The sequence below is a fragment of the Nyctibius grandis genome, chromosome 17 (genome assembly GCF_013368605.1).
Source record: "Nyctibius grandis isolate bNycGra1 chromosome 17, bNycGra1.pri, whole genome shotgun sequence".
Lineage (NCBI taxonomy): Eukaryota > Metazoa > Chordata > Aves > Nyctibiiformes > Nyctibiidae > Nyctibius > Nyctibius grandis.
Window position 1 is genome coordinate 10,577,639 of NC_090674.1, and position 17,885 is coordinate 10,595,523.

The window sequence follows — 17,885 nt, forward strand, 5'->3', positions numbered from 1 at the left end:
TATTGTGCCAAGATGGGCAGGAGAGACACTGTAACAGAGAGATGGTGGGCAAGGTCCTGAGAGGCTGGTTGCCCCATGTTAGGGGAGGCAGAGGGATCTTCTGCAGAGCATCACTTCTTGCTCCCAGTGCTCCTTGGTGCAGCGTTCCAGATCCTGAGGGCTTGGTCCTGCAGCCTCACAGAGCCTTTCGGGTCCATGTCCTGCCCCGTGCGACAGCTGGGAGGAGAGGGGAGGGGAGGAGAGTAGGAGAAGAGGGCAGGGAAGGGCCCAGGCTGTGCGGCACTGGCAGCTGCCCAGGCTTTGTGTGAGGCTGGGGCAGCTCAGCACTGCTCGATGCCCCATGCCCGCCAGCTCAGCCCTGCCTGGGTGGTGGTGGAGGCGGTGGCGTTAGGGCTGGGGGCAGCGCGTGGGGCTGGGCTGGGTCTAGCAGGGCCCGCAGGTGTCCCAGAGCTTCTTGCTGTAGCGGGGCAGGACGCAAGGGCTGCAGGCGGGAGAAGCGTAGGGTCTGCCAAAGGTGCAGATGCCCCCCGAGCCCTGCGTGGCCCCGGCACCGTAGAGGCCCCCCAGCCCCAGGGAGCCCCCAAAGGCGGGTGCTCCGGAGGAGCCCACCACGGCTTGCTGGGGGAAGGAGCTGAGGATGGGGCCGGGGAAGGTGACGACGACGGGGGGCGGCTGGATGAAGGCCGACGAGTCGGGGCACTGGCGGGCACACAGCTCGTTGCAGCTCTCAGCGATGGGCTGTGGGACGGCCACGCTGGTTTTGGGTGGGCACAGGTCGTAGCAAGACATCTTTGTGTGGGATGGGACGGTGCTCTGCAAGAGGCCAGAGATTGCAAGAGAGAAGGTGAGGGGAGCGCCCGAGGTGAAGGGGCAGAGCAGCGGGCTAAGAGGAGAAGCGCTTGCAGACTTACCCTGTTCCCCGAGGAGAAGGCGGCCAGAGCAGTGGTAGGGAGAGCGTGGCAGAGGCAGAGCTTTTATAGCGGCCCCGCCATTGCTCAGCACCACGTGGGCCAATGTGCAGAGGCAGCACTCCCTCGTGCCGCCCACGCCAGCGCTGCCCAGCTCCTGCCCCTCCCTGACTCAGCATCCCCTCGCCACACCAGCACACGCCGCTTCCCAGCTTTCCTCCCCTCGCTGCTGCGTGGCCTAGAGGACAGCAGGCATGTCCCTGCTGGGGGCTGTGCGCGGCAGGATCGGGCCATGCTTGTGCTGCCCCTCGCTGCCTGCCTTGTGCTCTGCCCCGGGAACCCAGCTCTGTCCTGAGCCCGCAGCCAGGCTCTGCCATGGGGCTCCCGGGACACATGTGAGGGGACGGTGGGGCTGGGGCAGGGCTGGCACAAAGCTGTGTCTTGGGGCACTAGGTGGGGTCTGTGCTCCTCTCACCATGTACTTCGGGGAAGAACATGAGGAGGCTTTTTCCCCCAGACTTGCAGAGGTCGATGACCAATGCCTGCAGGCGGATGGAGGTCAGCTCCGTCGGGCTGGCGAGTGATGCATGGTGCTGAGCAGGCAATGCCCAGAGGAGTGCCTTTGATTTGGCATGTCGTAACCTCGCGCCTCTGCAGATAACAGCCACACGGCGTACGTCATGCGGGTGCTGGCACACGGGAGGCCTTTGCAAGGCACCTTCTTGGCCACGCCAGGACCCTGGGCTGCCCTGTGTCTCTGCAAAGAAGGCATGGGGCCGCCCCGAAACCCAGCCCTTGGCCAAGAGCTATGGCACGCAGGGCGCTTGCAGTCAGCCTTTGTCACGCCGCGTGCCCTCTTACACAGCGCGATAATGAGAAGTCAGTGGGGCTGATTTGGCCCATGAGGTGGCAGCTGGCAAGTGTCCGAGAGGGGTAATTGCAGGGGCTGATAGAGCGGTTTGGGGCTGGTGAGGAACCGGTGTCAGCAAAAGAGCCCTGTGCCACGCAGGGAGGAGGCAGGGGTTCAGGTGCCACTGGCCACGTGCCCCCAGTGTGGCAAGTTCCTCCCCGCACTCGCCGGTCCAGCATAAAAGCGGTGCCCTGGGCCAGTGCTGACATCCACTGCTCCTGCCTCGCTCTGCTCAGGAAAAGGGTAGGTGGATGCCAGCGGGTCTCTGCCTCCCGTGGCAGGGCTCAGCGTGGGGCTTCGTGGCCAGGAGAGCTCTGCGGGCAGCGGGCGTGCTGGCAGCAGCCTTGGGTGGCCTGGGTGGGCTGAGCCATGGTGGGAGGAGGAAGGAGCCCTGTGGCCGCGACACGTGGAGTGAGACCCTGACGGGCTACTGGGGAGGGCTTGTGTGCCCTCTGCGTGTGCAGAGAGCAGGGCACTGAGGGGAGCTGGCTGGGCAAAGGTGAGCGGTGGGCAGTGGGGACAAGGCAGTGGCTCTGGTCCCTCCAGATCCAGGGCAGCCCTGGAAACAGGGCACTGCTCAGCCAGGGATCTCCTCCTCACTCATGACACCCATCTTTGGACCATGTGTTTCAGGCTCATCTCTCTCATCCCAAGATGTCTTGCTACGACCTGTGCCCACCCAAAACCAGCGTGGCCGTCCCACAGCCCATCGCTGAGAGCTGCAACGAGCTGTGCGCCCGCCAGTGCCCCGACTCGTCGGCCTTCATCCAGCCGCCCCCCGTCGTCGTCACCTTCCCCGGCCCCATCCTCAGCTCCTTCCCCCAGCAAGCCGTGGTGGGCTCCTCCGGAGCACCCGCCTTTGGGGGCTCCCTGGGGCTGGGGGGCCTCTACGGTGCCGGGGCCACGCAGGGCTCGGGGGGCCTCTGCACCTTTGGCAGACCCTACGCTTCTCCTGCCTGCAGCCCTTGCGTCCTGCCCCGCTACAGCAGGAAGCTCTGGGACACCTGCGGGCCCTGCTAGACCCAGACCTGAAAGGCCACAGAGACCCTGGGCCACCTCCTCCTCACACCTCCTCTCCTTTCTCCTCTCCTTCCCCTCTCTCCATTCCCCTTCTCCTCCTCCTTGCTCCTGCCCGGGCCCAGATGCACGACTCCACCATCATCCCACAGGGCACTTGCTTGTCTCTGCAACAGCCACCACCCAGCAGAAGCCTGAAGGAAGGCCTCTCTTGAAGCCCGCGGGGACAACCTGCCTGCCTCTGCCTCCTGTGTCTTTGTCCCGTGGGTGCTTTCCTGCACTGCAATAAAACAAACCTGCATCCAACACCTGCCTCTCCGTTTTTCCTTTCAAGGCCCAGCGTGGGCTCCTGGGCTCCCTCACCCTGCCCATGGCCACCATGCCAGCCGGGCCAGGCCAGTGTGTCAGCCCCAGCAGAGCCCAACTGAGCTGCCTTTGGGGACACCCCACAGCCCTGGCAGCTCTGCCCACACACGCTCCCATGGCTGAGCTCTAAGGGCCCAGCGGGAAGGGAGGCGGCTCCTCTGCATTCAGGACATGAGCCTGGAGGGGGTTGCAGACCTCCAGCCTCCCTGGGCATGAGCGGGGCTGGCCCAGGCGCTTGGAGCCAGCCAGGGCAACGGCTGCCCCGGCTCCAGCCCCTTTGTGCCTCCACGGCTCTGCTAAAGACCCTGCATAGGGAGAGAAATCAAAGGGGAGGCTTCCCATTCCCCTTCCTCTTCCCTATCCCTTTTCCCCCCCCTTTTCCTCTCCTTCTCCTTCTTCACCTTGCCCTTTCCTTTCCATTTCTACTCTGACTTCCCCTTCCCTTTGTCCTCTTCTTCCTCTTCCACTTTCCTCACTCCTCTCTTCTCCTTTATCTTTCTCTTCCTCCTCCCCTTCCCCTTCTCACCCCCAGCACACACCAGCACACTCGGTGCTCCTCCATTCTCTGCCACAGACAGAAGCTCACAGAAATCACAGCCTGATTCCTGGGGCAAGAGCCTTTGCAGGGCATCTTGTCGTGCTGCTGCCTCAAGCAGGGTCACCCAGTGCCGGCTGTCCAGTCCTACCATGTCCAGATGGCTTTAGTACATCTCTAAGGACGGAGAGTCCACAACATCCCAGGGCAACCTGTGCCAGTGCTCGCTCACCCTCACAGTGAGAAAGTGGTGTGGGATGCTGAGGTGGAGCCTCCTGTGTTTCAGCTGCTGCTCGTTGCCTCGTGTCCTGGCACTGGACACCTGTAAAAACAGCCTGGCTCCGTCTTCTTGTCACCTTCCCTTCAGGCACGTGTGCGCATCGATGAGAGCCCCTGAGCCTCCTCTGCACCAGGACGAACAGTCCCAGGCTCTCTCAGGCGTGGCCCACAGAGACACGTGCCCTGTGCCTTCAGCATCTGCGTGTGGCCCTTTGCTGGACTCTCTGCAGTAGCCCCATGTCTCTGCTGTGCTGGGGAGCCCAGCACTGGTCCCAGCACTGCAGGAGTGGCCTCTCCAGTGCTGAGTGGAGGGCAAGGATCCCCTCCCTCCACGTACCCGCACGCAGCACAGGACAAGGCTGGCTGCCTTTGCCCCAGGACACGTTGCCGGCTCACGCTCACCCTGGGGTCCCCCAGCACCTTTCCTGACAAGGGCCTTCCCTGACAAGCTGCTCTCCAGCAATCGACGCCCATTTCCCACATGTGGGGTTTAACCCTGGCTCTCATCCAGCCTCCTCTGTGCAGATGCCCGGAGATGCTGCCGTGCTTCTGCAGAGCAGCAGGACCTGGCGGGGCTGGAGCCACTCCCAGTCTGAGAAGGGAGGCAAAGGAGCGGTGCCAGCGCCTGTCCTGCTCCCTCTCCTCCGCCCTTGCCCCAGCTCCTGCAAGCCCTCCCAAAGGCTCTCTCTCCCCTGTCTGCTTCCTGCATCCTCCCCCTCCCAACACCGCCCACCCTCACCTCACCTGGGCACCTCAGGAACAGCATTTGCCCTCCCACAGCTGCTGCCCACCCACTCCCCGGGGTTGGGAGAAGGAGGAACAGAGACATGAGTTGGATACAGGAAAAGTTTATTGAGCCCAGAGGGGCAGGAGAGACACTGTCAGAGAGATGGTGGGCAAGGTCCTGAGAGGCTGGTTGCCCCATGTTGGGGAAGGCAGAGGGATCTTCTGCAGAGCATCACTTCTCGCTGCCGATGTCCCTTGGTGCAGCATTCCAGATCCTGAGGGCTTGGTCCTGCAGCCTCACAGAGCCTTTCGGGTCCATGTCCTGCCCCGTGTGACAGCTGGGAGGAGAGGGGAGGGGAGGAGATTGGGAGAAGAGGGCAGGGAAGGGCCCAGGCTGTGCGGCACTGGCAGCTGCTCAGGGGTTGGCTGGGGCTGCTCAGCACTGCTCGGTGCCCCGTGCCCGCCAGCTCAGCCCTGCCTGGGTGGTGGTGGCAGCATTGGCGTTGGGGCTGGGGGCAGCACATGGGTCTGGGCTGGGTCTAGCAGGGCCCGCAGGTGTCCCAGAGCTTCTTGCTGTAGCGGGGCAGGACGCAAGGGCTGCAGGCGGGAGAAGCGTAGGGTCTGCCAAAGGTGCAGAGGCCCCCCGAGCCCTGCGTGGCCCCGGCACCGTAGAGGCCCCCCAGCCCCAGGGAGCCCCCAAAGGCGGGTGCTCCAGAGGAGCCCACCACGGCTTGCTGGGGGAAGGAGCTGAGAATGGGGCCGGGGAAGGTGACGACGACGGGGGGCGGCTGGATGAAGGCCGACGAGTCGGGGCACTGGCGGGCACACAGCTCGTTGCAGCTCTCAGCGATGGGCTGTGGGACGGCCACGCTGGTTTTGGGTGGGCACAGGTCGTAGCAAGACATCTTTGCGTGGGATGGGACGGTGCTCTGCAAGAGGCCAGAGATTGCAAGAGAGAAGATGAGGGGAGCGCCTGAGGCGGAGGGGTAGAGCAGGGGGCCAGGAGGAGAAGCACTCGCAGACTTACCCTGTTCCCCGAGAAGAAGGCGGCCAGAGCAGTGGTAGGGAGAGCGTGGCAGAGGCAGAGCTTTTATAGCGGCCCTGCCATTGCTCAGCACCACGTGGGCCAATGTGCAGAGGCAGCACTCCCTCGTGCCGCCCACGCCAGCGCTGCCCAGCTCCTGCCCCTCCCTGACTCAGCATCCCCTCGCCACACCAGCACACGCCGCTTCCCAGCTCTCCTCCCCTCGCTGCTGCTTGGCCTAGAGGACAGCAGGCATGTCCCTGCTGGGGGCTGTGCGCGGCAGGATCGGGCCATGCTTGTGCCGCCCCTCGCTGCCTGCCTTGTGCTCTGCCCTGGGAACCCAGCTCTGTCCTGAGCCCGCAGCCAGGCTCTGCCATGGGGCTCCTGGGACACATGTGAGGGGATGGTGGGGCTGGGGCAGTGCTGGCACAAAGCTGTGTCTTGGGGGCCCAGGTGGGGTCTGTGCTCCTCGCACCATGTACATCAGGGAAGAGCACGAGGGTCTTTCTGCCCCAGACTTGCAGAGGTCGATGACCAATGCCTGCAGGCGGATGGAGGCCGGCTCCGTCGGGCTGGCGAGTGATGCATGGTGCTGAGCAGGCAGTGCCCAGAGGAGTGCCTTTGATTTGGCATGTCGTAACCTCACGCCTCTGCAGATAACAGCCACACGGCGTACGTCATGCGGGTGCTGACACGCGGGAGGCCTTTGCAAGGCACCTTCTTGGCCACGCCAGGACCCTGGGCTGCCCTGTGTCTCTGCAAAGAAGGCATGGGGCCACCCCGAGACACAGCCCTTGGCCAAGAGCTATGGCACGCAGGGCGCTTGCAGTCAGCCTTTGTCACGCTGCGTGCCCTCTTACACAGCACGATAATGAGAAGCCAGTGGGGCTAATTTGGCCCATGAGGTGGCAGCTGGCAAGTGTCCAAGAGGGGTAATTGCAGGGGCTGATAGAGCGGGTTGGGGCTGGCAAGGAACCGGTGTCAGCAAAAGAGCCCTGTGCCACACAGGGAGGAGGCAGGGGCTCAGGCGCTGCTGGCCACGTGCCCCCAGTGTGGCAAGCTCCTCCCCGCACTCGCCGGCCCAGCATAAAAGCTCTGCCCTGGGCCATTGCTGGCATCCTCTGCTCCTGCCTCGCTCTGCTCAGGAAAAGGGTAGGTGGGTGCCAGCGGGTCTCTGCCTCTCGTGGCAGGGCCAGGCATGGGGCTCTGTGGCCAGGAGAGCTCTGCAGGCAGCGGGCGTGCTGGCAGTAGGCTTGGGCTGCCAGGGTGGGCTGAGGCGTGGCTGGAGGAGGAAGGAGCCCTGTGGCCGGGACACGCGGAGCCAGACCCTGCAAGGGCTACCGGGGAGGGCTTGTGTGCCCTCTGTGTGTGCGGAGAGCAGGGCACTGAGGGGGGCTGGCTGGGCAAAGGTGAGCGGTGGGCAGTGGGGACAAGGCAGTGGCTCTGGTCCCTCCAGATCCAGGGCAGCCCTGGGAACAGGGCACTGCTCAGCCAGGGATCTCCTCCTCACTCATGACACCTCTCCATGTGGCCATGTGTTTCAGGCTCATCTCTCTCATCCCAAGATGTCTTGCTACGACCTGTGCCCACCCAAAACCAGCGTGGCCGTCCCACAGCCCATCGCTGAGAGCTGCAACGAGCTGTGCGCCCGCCAGTGCCCCGACTCGTCGGCCTTCATCCAGCCGCCCCCCGTCGTCGTCACCTTCCCCGGCCCCATCCTCAGCTCCTTCCCCCAGCAAGCCGTGGTGGGCTCCTCCGGAGCACCCGCCTTTGGGGGCTCCCTGGGGCTGGGGGGCCTCTACGGTGCCGGGGCCACGCAGGGCTCGGGGGGCCTCTGCACCTTTGGCAGACCCTATGCTTCTCCCGCCTGCAACCCTTGCGTCCTGCCCCGCTACAGCAGGAAGCTCTGGGACACCTGCGGGCCCTGCTAGACCCAGCTCCAAAAGGCCACAGAGACCCTGGGCCACCTCCTCCTCACACCTCCTCTCCTTTCTCCTCTCCTTCCCCTCTCTCCATTCCCCTTCTCCTCCTCCTTGCTCCTGCTCGGGCCCAGATGCACGACTCCACCATCATCCCACAGGGCACTTGCTTGTCTCTGCAACAGCCACCACCCAGCAGAAGCCTGAAGGAAGGCCTCTCTTGAAGCCCATGGAGACAACCTGCCTGCCTCTGCCTCCTGTGTCTTTGTCCCGTGGGTGCTTTCCTGCACTGCAATAAAACAAACCTGCATCCAACACCTGCCTCTCCGTTTTTCCTTTCAAGGCCCAGCGTGGGCTCCAGGGCTCCCTCACCCTGCACATGGCCACCACCAGCCGGGCCAGGCCAGTGTGTCGGCCCCAGCAGAGCCCGGCTCAGCTGCCTTTGGGGACACCCCAGAGCCCTGGCAGCTCTGCCCACACACGCTCCCATGGCTGAGCTCCAAGGGCCCAGCGGGAAGGTAAGCGGCTCCTCTGCATTCAGGATATGAGTCCGGGAGTGTTTGCAGACCTCCAGCCTCCCTGGGCATGTGGGGGTCTGGCCCAGGCGCTTGGAGCCAGCCAGGGCAACGGCTGCCCCGGCTCCAGCCCCTTTGTACCACCACGGCTCTGCTAAAGACCCTGCATAGGGAGAGAAATCAAAGGGGAGGCTTCCCATTCCCCTTCCTCTTTCCTGTCCCTTTTCCCCTCCTTTTCATCTCCTTCTCCTTCTTCACCTTCCCCTTTCCTTTCCAGTTCTACTCCACTTCCCCTTCCCTTTGTCCTCTTCTTCCTCTTCCACTTTCCTCACTCCTTCTCTCTTCTCCTTTACATTTCTCTTCCTCTTCCCCTTCCCCTTCCCACCCCCAACACACACCAGCACACTCGGTGCTCCTCCGTTCTCAGCCACAGACACAAACTCACAGAAATCACAGCCTGATTCCTGGGGCAGGAGCCTTTGCAGAGCATCTTGTCGTGCTGCTGCCTCAAGCAGGGTCACCCAGCGCCGACTGCCCACACCCACCACGTGCAGATGGCTTTTGCACATCTCTAAGGACGGAGAGTCCACAACCTCCCAGGGCAACCTGTGCCAGTGCTCGCTCACCCTCACAGTGAGAAAGTGGTGTGGGATGCTGAGGTGGAGCCTCCTGTGTTTCAGCTGCTGCTCGTTGCCTCTTGTCCTGCCACTGGACACCTGTAAAACCAGACGGGCTCCGTCTTCTTGTCGTCTTCCCTTCAGGCACGTGTGCGCATCGATGAGAGCCCCTGAGCCTCCTCTGCACCAGGACGAACAGTCCCAGGCTCTCTCAGGCGTTGCCCACAGAGACACGTGCCCTGTGCCTTCAGCATCTGCGTGTGGCCCTTTGCTGGACTCTCTGCAGTAGCCCCATGTCTCTGCTGTGCTGGGGAGCCCAGCACTGGTCCCAGCACCGCAGGAGTGGCCTCTCCAGTGCTGAGTGGAGGACAAGGATCCCCTCTCTCCGTGTGCCCTCACACAGCCCAGGTCAAGGCTGGCCGCCTTTGACCCAGGACATGTTGCCGTCTCACGCTCACCCTGGGGTCCCCCAGCACCTTTCCTGACAAGGGCCTTCCCTGACAAGCTGCTCTCCAGCAATCGACGCCCATTTCCCACATGTGGGGTTTAACCCTGGCTCTCATCCAGCCTCCTCTGTGCAAATGCCCGGAGATGCTGCCGTGCTTCTGCAGAGCAGCAGGACCTGGCGGGGCTGGAGCCGCTCCCGGGCTGAGAAGGGAGGCAAAGGAGCGGTGCCAGCACCTGTCCTGTTCCCGTCCTGCTCCCTGTCCTCTGCCCTTGCCCCAGCTCCTACAAGCCCACCCAAAGGCTGTCTCTCCCCTGCCTGCTGCCTGCATCCTCCCCCTCCCAACACCGCCCACCCTCACCTCACCTGGGCACCTCAGGAACAACATTTGCCCTCCCACAGCTGCTGCCCTCCCACTCCCCGGGGTTGGGAGAAGGAGGAACAGAGACATGAGTTGGATGCAGGAAAAGTTTATTGAGCCCAGAGGGGCAGGAGAGACACTGTCAGAGAGATGGTGGGCAAGGTCCTGAGAGGCTGGTTGCCCCATGTTGGGGAAGGCAGAGGGATCTTCTGCAGAGCATCACTTCTTGCTCCCGATGACCCTTGGTGCAATGTTCCAGATCCCAAGGGCTTGGTCCTGCAGCCTCACAGAGCCTTTCGGGTCCATGTCCTGCCCCGTGTGACAGCTGGGAGGAGAGGGGAGGGGAGGAGATCGGGAGAAGAGGGCAGGGAAGGGCCCAGGCTGTGCGGCACTTGCAGCTGCTCAGGCGTTGGCTGGGGCTGCTCAGCACTGCTCGGTGCCCCATGCCCACCAGCTCAGCCCTGCCTGGGTGGTCATGGCAGCATTGGCGTTACTGGGGGCAGCACATGGGGCTGGGCTGGGTCTAGCAGGGCCCGCAGGTGTCCCAGAACTTCCTGCTGTAGCGGGGCAGGACGCAAGGGCTGCAGGCGGGAGAAGCGTAGGGTCTGCCAAAGGTGCAGAGGCCCCCCGAGCCCTGCGTGGCCCCGGCACCGTAGAGGCCCCCCAGCCCCAGGGAGCCCCCAAAGGCGGGTGCTCCGGAGGAGCCCACCACAGCTTGCTGGGGGAAGGAGCTGAGGATGGGGCCGGGGAAGGTGACGACGACGGGGGGCGGCTGGATGAAGGCCGACGAGTCGGGGCACTGGCGGGCGCACAGCTCGTTGCAGCTCTCAGCGATGGGCTGTGGGACGGCCACGCTGGTTTTGGGTGGGCACAGGTCGTAGCAAGACATCTTTGTGTGGGATGGGACGGTGCTCTGCAAGAGGCCAGAGATTGCAAGAGAGAAGGTGAGGGGAGCGCTCAAGGCAGAGGGGCAGAGCAGGGGGCCAGAAGGAGACGCTCTCCCAGACTTACCCTGTTCCCCGAGGAGAAGGCGGCCAGAGCAGTGGTAGGGAGAGCGTGGCAGAGGCAGAGCTTTTATAGCGGCCCCGCCATTGCTCAGCACCACGTGGGCCAATGTGCAGAGGCAGCACTCCCTCGTGCCGCCCACGCCAGCGCTGCCCAGCTCCTGCCCCTCCCTGACTCAGCATCCCCTTGCCACACCAGCACACGCCGCTTCCCAGCTCTCCTCCCCTCGCTGCTGCGTGGCCTAGAGGACAGCAGGCATGTCCCTGCTGGGGGCTGTGCGCAGCAGGATCGGGCCGTGCTTGTGCCACCCCTCTCTGCCTGCCTTGTGCTGTGCCCCGGGAAGCCAGCTCTGTCCTGAGCCCGCAGCCAGGCTCTGCTGGGAGGAGAGCGTCCGCCGAGCGCCAGCGGGGTCAGCCCAGCCAGGGGCTGCTGCCACTGGGCCTTCAGTGGGGGCTCCCAGCTCCACAGCACCCTGAGGGCAGCCCCTGCCCAGCACCGGCCCCCAGCCATGGGTCTCCCGGGACACGTGTGAGGGGACGGTGGGGCTGGGGCAGGGCTGGCATGAAACTGTGCCATGGGGAACCATGTGGCGTCTGTGCTCCTCACACCATGTACTTCGGGGAAGAGCATGAGGTGTCTTTTTGCCCCTGACTTGCAGAGGTCGATGACCAATGCCTGCAGGCAGATGGAGGCCAGCTCCGTCGGGCTGGCGAGTGATGCATGGTGCTGAGCAGGCAGTGCCCAGAGGAGTGCCTTTGATTTGGCATGTCGTAACCTTGCGCCTCTGCAGATAACAGCCACACGGCGTACGTCATGCGGTCGCTGGCACGCGGGAGGCCTTTGCAAGGCACCTTCTTGGCCACACCAGGACCCTGGGCTGCCCTGTGGCTTTGCAAAGAAGGCATGGGGCTGCCCTGAGACGCAGCCCTTGGCCAAGAGCTATGGCACGCAGGGCGCTTGCAGTCAGCCTTTGTCACGCCGCGTGCCCTCTTATACAGCGCGATAATGAGAAGCCAGTGGGGCTAATTTGGCCCATGAGGTGGCAGCTGGCAAGTGTCCGAGAGGGGTAATTGCAGGGGCTGATAGAGCGGTTTGGGGCTGGTGAGGAACCAGCGTCAGCAAAAGAGCCCTGTGCCACGCAGGGAGGAGGCAGGGGCTCAGGCGCTGCTGGCCACGTGGCCCCCGTGTGTGGCCAGTTCCTCCCCATGCTCGCCGGTCTAGCATAAAAGCTCTGCCCTGGGCCAGTGCTGGCATCCACTGCTCCTGCCTCGCTCTGCTCAGGAAAAGGGTAGGTGGGTGCCAGTGTGTCTCTGCCTCCTGTGGCAGGTCCCGGCGTGGGGCTCTGTGGCCAGGAGAGCTCTGCAGGCAGTGGGCATACTGGCAGCAGCCGTGGCTGGCCAGGGTGGGCTGAGCCATGGTGGGAGGAGGAAGGAGCCCTGTGGCCGCGACACGTGGAGCCAGACCCTTCACGGGCTACGGGGGATGGCTTGTGTGCCCTCTGTGTGTGCGGAGAGCAGGGCACTGAGGGGGGCTGTCTGGGCGAAGGGCGAGCGGTGGGCAGTGGGGACAAGGCGGTGGCTCTGGTCCCTCCAGCTCCAGGGCAGCCCTGGAAACAGGGCACTGCTCAGCCGGGGATCTCCTCCTCACTCATGACACCTCTCCATGTGGCCATGTGTTTCAGGCTCATCTCTCTCTCATCCCAAGATGTCTTGCTACGACCTGTGCCCACCCAAAACCGGCGTGGCCGTCCCACAGCCCATCGCTGAGAGCTGCAACGAGCTGTGCGCCCGCCAGTGCCCCGACTCGTCAGCCTTCATCCAGCCGCCCCCCGTCGTCGTCACCTTCCCCGGCCCCATCCTCAGCTCCTTCCCCCAGCAAGCCGTGGTGGGCTCCTCCGGAGCACCCGCCTTTGGGGGCTCCCTGGGGCTGGGGGGCCTCTACGGTGCCGGGGCCACGCAGGGCTCGGGGGGCCTCTGCACCTTTGGCAGACCCTACGCTTCTCCCGCCTGCAGCCCTTGCGTCCTGCCCCGCTACAGCAGGAAGTTCTGGGACACCTGCGGGCCCTGCTAGACCCAGCCCTAGAGCCGTCTTTTCTGTCAGGAATGGAGAAACTTCGAAGTAGCTCGTGATCCCAAATGTTGCAACCATTTATCTTCTCTATAAAGCTTTTATTTTGCTGTTGTTAATCTTTACATTCACTCCAGTGTCACAGATCACTTCGCTAATGTGCTCTCTTGTAAATTTTTTATATATTTGATTTTCAGTTCCTTTCACTCTCTAATTATCTTTATTGTTCGTGTCTTGAACCTCATATAAAATATTGTATTTATTTAGCAGTGGTTTAATCTTTTGCAAGAGTAGGATGTTTTAGCTTCATTTTTTTCATTTCTTGTTGTTCCTCTTTTCTTCCTGTGCTTTGTTTTGTATATTGTCTGATGTATTCAGCTTGGTTTTCCCAATAAATCTTTTATGCATCAAATATTTAGTGTTTTTTTTAACCTTTTTTTATTCTAAACATTGTTAAGGATTCACCTGTACTTTATATGCGGTCATAATGCAGATCATGTTCTGCTCCACTGCCACAGTCCATGTCCCCTGTTTCATTCCAATGATGTGGTGCATTCCCTCTTTTTATATATTTTCTACTATTGATTATTTTCGGCAGTAATTTTCATTCATGGCCAATTTAGTACACATTTAGTGGGGAGAACACAAAGTTAAAGATTTAAAATATCTGTTTCCATCCTGTACATATTTTCTTTCTCTTAAAGATTTTCTTTATCTTCAAAAATCATCTCCTGCACCTTACTCCCATATGGTTTTTCTTCTTTCTGTTCTTCTTAGTTGATCTTCATTATCATATGATTATCAATATATTTAAAAATACATAATGAATTTTCTCTGGTTGATGCTGTTACTATTATGGTATTAAAACATCACTTTATCTTCCATGATAATACATTCTAAATTCTCTCCTATGATAAGTTTTGTCACAATTCCTTAGTTTTAAGGGGTACCTTAAGACAGTAATAGATCTCCAGACCAGCGAAATACTCCTGTCTCTCATTTAAAATGCAGAAATTATGACTGATTTTGAAAATATCACCTTTCAACTCTCTTAATCTCCTGTCTTTAACATCCAGCTTTTCAACTTTTCCCTTTCTGGCTGCTTGAAGTTCTAGAGAGACACTGGCAAGAAGAGGAAGTTTTTATCTCAGTTCCCCAGGCTCCTACTGCAGACAGCTGTAAGGCTCTGGGACGGGAGATGATCTGGATCATCTGGACCAGGGATGACACAAAAGGGAAAGGAGGGCAGGGACAGGGGAGGGCAGGGACAGAGCTGGCCAGCCCCTGGGCTACGAACCAGGGGACTGACAGGGTGTCCCTGTTCAGACTGGTGCTGTTACTCACCACTGGGACATGCAAGTCCCATTATAACAACAAAACAACATGCATAAATCATTAGTCAGTGTTTCTAAAGTGCTTTGATAGCCTTTGCTCCCGGGAGACTGGAGAAAATCTGCAATAAGCACTTTTTTTCCCACGGGAACTCCCCAAAGACATTTTGTAATTCAGAGAGTATTTAAATCACAATGTTATTAAATACAAAGTAATGCGAGCCAGTGGAGAGAGGAAATAGAGGACTTTGATGTGGAGAGAGTTTGTTGCCGTGAGATAGAGTGAGGAGGCACAACTTGCTCTGTCTTGCAGCCTTTGCGGTAAAATGTAAATCTCGGCAAGGAAGTCAGCCCCAAGCTGGGAGATCTGCGTTGCAGTAATTCGTTTTCTGTGCCTGGAGAGGGTTTTTTTTTGTCTTCCCCTGCAATAAATGCAGGTCAGTTTTTGTTGGGGAAACAGTCACTTTAGCCAGCTGGTGTTTCCACTTACCTCCCCAGCCACAACTTCTCCCAAATTGCAACGTTGTGTCAGGAAAAAAACAAACAAACAGACAACAAAGAACCACAAACAAACAAAAAACCACCCAGAAATCTAAACACAATTCCTTTATCGCCTAAAGAGAAACGGAAAATATGGAGATGAAGCTGTATCACAAGAAACACTCACTTTAGGCATTGCAGGACTTAAGACCAGATATTTCAGCTCTGGGGGGCTTCTCAGGGATGGCAGAGAGAAGGGACTGTAAAATGCCTTGGACATGGGTAAAAAGCTAAGAGCTGGAATAAAAGATACTGACTGTCCTCTGAAAAAGCACAGGAAAATGGTAAACAATCACAAACGTATAGAGAAATTTAAGTATAGTTAAAAGTAATGACACTTTCACCTGACGTACAGCAAATGTGACACACTAACAAAGGATTTGATCAAGAATATTGAAAGGACTTTTTTTTTAAATGGAAGAAAAGAAGAGCTACATTAATATCAACCCATGACTTCCAATGGCACAAATCATTATGTCATTAAAGTACTGGTGGCACCACCTTGTTTCCTGCACATTAAAGCAAATGTGATTGTGTAACGCTGAAGCATCTAAATCACTCACACATTTTCATACATTAACACAACACTGCCTGGGTTCATCACTGTCTAATGAATGTTTGTAAAACCATTACAAAGCACTTTTTTCTCAAGAAGCCCCAGAACATACTTGATAAGAGTTAATTCCCACAAAATCTAACAAAAACCTTCATCTGCTGCTTTGATTTTTCCTCAAAATTGTGCCTGTTTTTGTGGATCAAGAGCAGCAATGGGACTTCATACATTTCTGGATGCTGATTTCTTTGACTTCCTAGCTCAAATCACTGTCAGCAGAACTATGGGCCCCTTTAAAGCTGAATTTCAATTGCCACTTAAACTCTTTTAGCAAAACAAAAGGACTTGTGTTACCCCTCAAAAGGATTGGGTTGCCCCTCAAAAGACTGTTCCTCTCCATGGAAAGCTGTTGGGGAATTGTCATATGTATTGTATGTTCTCAGCTGGTGTTCACGACCACTTGAAATCCATCTTAGGTCAATGAGGTCTATTTAAGTTAGGGATGGAAAAGCCAAATTCCTGGGTAGTCCTAGGATAAGCTGCGCTCTGTCTGCAATTAATTTTCCAGATAAATTTAAAGGACTGTTAAGGAAAAATGTACATGTCAGCCAAAGATGAGTCTTACAAAATCTCTGAGCAGACAAGCTTATGACAACTTTGTAAAGGGAGAAGTAACATGTAGAGTCAGCTTAATACACGTGGTAATTCCAGTGAGGTCACTGTAATGATACCAGGAATTACACTAGTCAATTAAGACCCAAGATTAAAGAAATCATGATGGTGTAACACGGACATCAGACAGTGTGAGAAGTTGAATAAAATCATAACCACGATAAACACAAAACTTTCGTCACTCAAAGCTATTAAACAATTTTTCCTAGGCAGCCAAACGCAACCCCCAGCACCAAGCGAGTTTCAAATCCTGTAGGAATGCTGAGAAACCCTATATAAACTCCAGCCCCGAGTCCAGCCAGACACTTCTTCTGCCTTGGTCGCCTCGCTGAGCTTAGTGAGTATGATTTTTTGATTTCTTTCTATATACTTAATCAGAACCTATATCAGAATAGATGTAAAAGATTCCTATAGGTATGCACAGATTTTGAGCAGCATTAGATTGTTTCAGCTTGTAACTACTCTTAGTGAAAGGAGTGGTAAATGCAGGATTTGGGAGACTGGGTGTGAGTGCAGGACCTCTGAGAAGCAGATTAGAGTGTTCTAATCCCATTAAAAGATTAAAAATCACAGATGAAAATACTGTTATTTCAGATAGTGATTTTAATATTTTATAAAATTTAAGATAAACGCATATAATGGCCACCTTTTCAGCTGCGTTCAGCTGGGAGACATAAATAAACCCTCCTATTTCAAGTAAAGACACATTTAACTTGTGTCTGTTTCCTTACTTTGGGGAACTCTGTGGTCGATGAGACTGAGGTTCTTACACTGTTCTTCAAGGTGTGTGGTTGCAGGAGGTGTAAGACACATCCATGTGAGGTCAGAAGAAAGATCTGTCTCTGGGGTCTGGTCATTTCTGGGCTGGACTTTATACAGTCAGAACTTTGGATCCAGGTGCTCAGCTAGTGTTAATCGAGTTGATCAAGGCTGCACATAAAAACATACGCTATAGCACAGAGGAAGGCAACATCATTGTTTCACTCATATCAGCATTGTGAAATTAATCTCATAAACCTTCTGCTTTTTTTTTAGTCTTTTTCATCTCTATCTGCTGCAAACCAATATCCACCCCTGCAAAATGTCTTGCTACGACCTGTGCCCACCCAAAACCAGCGTGGCCCTCCCACAGCCCATCGCTGAGAGCTGCAACGAGCTGTGCGCCCGCCAGTGCCCCGACTCGTCGGCCTTCATCCAGCCGCCCCCCGTCGTCGTCACCTTCCCCGGCCCCATCCTCAGCTCCTTCCCCCAGCAAGCCGTGGTGGGCTCCTCCGGAGCACCCGCCTTTGGGGGCTCCCTGGGGCTGGGGGGCCTCTACGGTGCCGGGGCCACGCAGGGCTCGGGGGGCCTCTGCACCTTTGGCAGACCCTACGCTTCTCCCGCCTGCAGCCCTTGCGTCCTGCCCCGCTACAGCAGGAAGCTCTGGGACACCTGCGGGCCCTGCTAGACCCAGCCCAGCCCCACACGCTGCCCCCAGCCCCAACGCCAATGCTGCCACCACCACCCAGGCAGGGCTGAGCTGGCGGGCACGGGGCACCGAGGAGTGCTGAGTAGCCCCAGCCCCAACCAACGCCTGGGCAGCTGCCAGTGCCACACGCCCTGGGCACTTCCCTACCCTCTTCTTCCACTCTCATCCCCTCCCCTCTCCTCCCAGCTGTCACACGGGACAGGACATGGACCCGAAAGGCTCTGCCAGGCTGCAGGACCAAGCCCTTGGGATCTGGAACATTGCACCAAGGGTCATCGGGAGCAAGAAGTGATGCTCTGCAGAAGATCCCTCTGCCTCCCCCAACACGGGGCAACCAGCCTCTCAGGGCCTGGCCCACCATCTTTCTGACAGTGTCTCTCCTGCCCCTCTGGGCACAATAAAGTTCTCGTGCATTAAACTAGTGCCTCCCTTGTTCCCTTGGCTAGTGTTCATGACAGATGAACTCTGGCTAGTGTTGTTTTATGGTAACAAGAACATTTAGAGCTAAGAAAAAAAAACCCCACATTTTCTTCATCATTTAATCGAGCCCTTCTGCCAGCAGAGTCTGTGAACTCATCTGAGCTCAATGCTCACTTCACACTGGGCTGAAACAAAGTTCATTTTTTT

The 17,885-nt window shown here is 58.1% G+C and overlaps 7 protein-coding genes across 8 annotated transcripts; 4 read left to right on the top strand and 3 right to left on the bottom strand.

Annotated features, from left to right (window-relative positions):
- Positions 1-423: 423 nt before the first annotated feature.
- Positions 424-789, bottom strand: LOC137671418 (scale keratin-like). Its single transcript, XM_068414979.1, has one exon. The coding sequence runs from the start codon at positions 787-789 to the stop codon at positions 424-426; it is 366 nt and encodes a 121-aa protein (XP_068271080.1).
- Positions 790-1,995: 1,206 nt separating this feature from the next.
- Positions 1,996-2,838, top strand: LOC137671374 (scale keratin-like). The gene is made up of 2 exons (XM_068414880.1): positions 1,996-2,061; positions 2,452-2,838. The coding sequence occupies exon 2, from the start codon at positions 2,473-2,475 to the stop codon at positions 2,836-2,838; it is 366 nt and encodes a 121-aa protein (XP_068270981.1). The 5' UTR covers positions 1,996-2,061; positions 2,452-2,472.
- A 2,442-nt stretch (positions 2,839-5,280) lies between these two features.
- LOC137671362 (scale keratin-like) lies at positions 5,281-5,646 on the bottom strand. Its single transcript, XM_068414867.1, has one exon. It carries the CDS (start codon positions 5,644-5,646, stop codon positions 5,281-5,283), a length of 366 nt encoding a protein of 121 aa, XP_068270968.1.
- A 1,208-nt stretch (positions 5,647-6,854) lies between these two features.
- On the top strand, positions 6,855-7,696 carry LOC137671380 (scale keratin-like). Of its 2 annotated transcripts, none has more exons than XM_068414888.1 (2): positions 6,855-6,917; positions 7,310-7,696. In XM_068414888.1, the coding sequence occupies exon 2, from the start codon at positions 7,331-7,333 to the stop codon at positions 7,694-7,696; it is 366 nt and encodes a 121-aa protein (XP_068270989.1). In that variant the 5' UTR covers positions 6,855-6,917; positions 7,310-7,330. The 2 variants fall into 2 exon arrangements, with proteins under 2 accessions (XP_068270989.1, XP_068270988.1); XM_068414887.1 differs by having other exon boundaries at positions 6,857-6,925.
- A 2,449-nt stretch (positions 7,697-10,145) lies between these two features.
- On the bottom strand, positions 10,146-10,511 carry LOC137671355 (scale keratin-like). The gene has a single exon (XM_068414856.1). The coding sequence runs from the start codon at positions 10,509-10,511 to the stop codon at positions 10,146-10,148; it is 366 nt and encodes a 121-aa protein (XP_068270957.1).
- Positions 10,512-11,854: 1,343 nt separating this feature from the next.
- LOC137671365 (scale keratin-like) lies at positions 11,855-12,697 on the top strand. Its single transcript, XM_068414869.1, has 2 exons — positions 11,855-11,915; positions 12,309-12,697. The coding sequence occupies exon 2, from the start codon at positions 12,332-12,334 to the stop codon at positions 12,695-12,697; it is 366 nt and encodes a 121-aa protein (XP_068270970.1). The 5' UTR covers positions 11,855-11,915; positions 12,309-12,331.
- A 4,174-nt stretch (positions 12,698-16,871) lies between these two features.
- Positions 16,872-17,237, top strand: LOC137671396 (scale keratin-like). Its single transcript, XM_068414921.1, has one exon. The coding sequence runs from the start codon at positions 16,872-16,874 to the stop codon at positions 17,235-17,237; it is 366 nt and encodes a 121-aa protein (XP_068271022.1).
- The last annotated feature ends 648 nt before the right edge of the window (positions 17,238-17,885 follow it).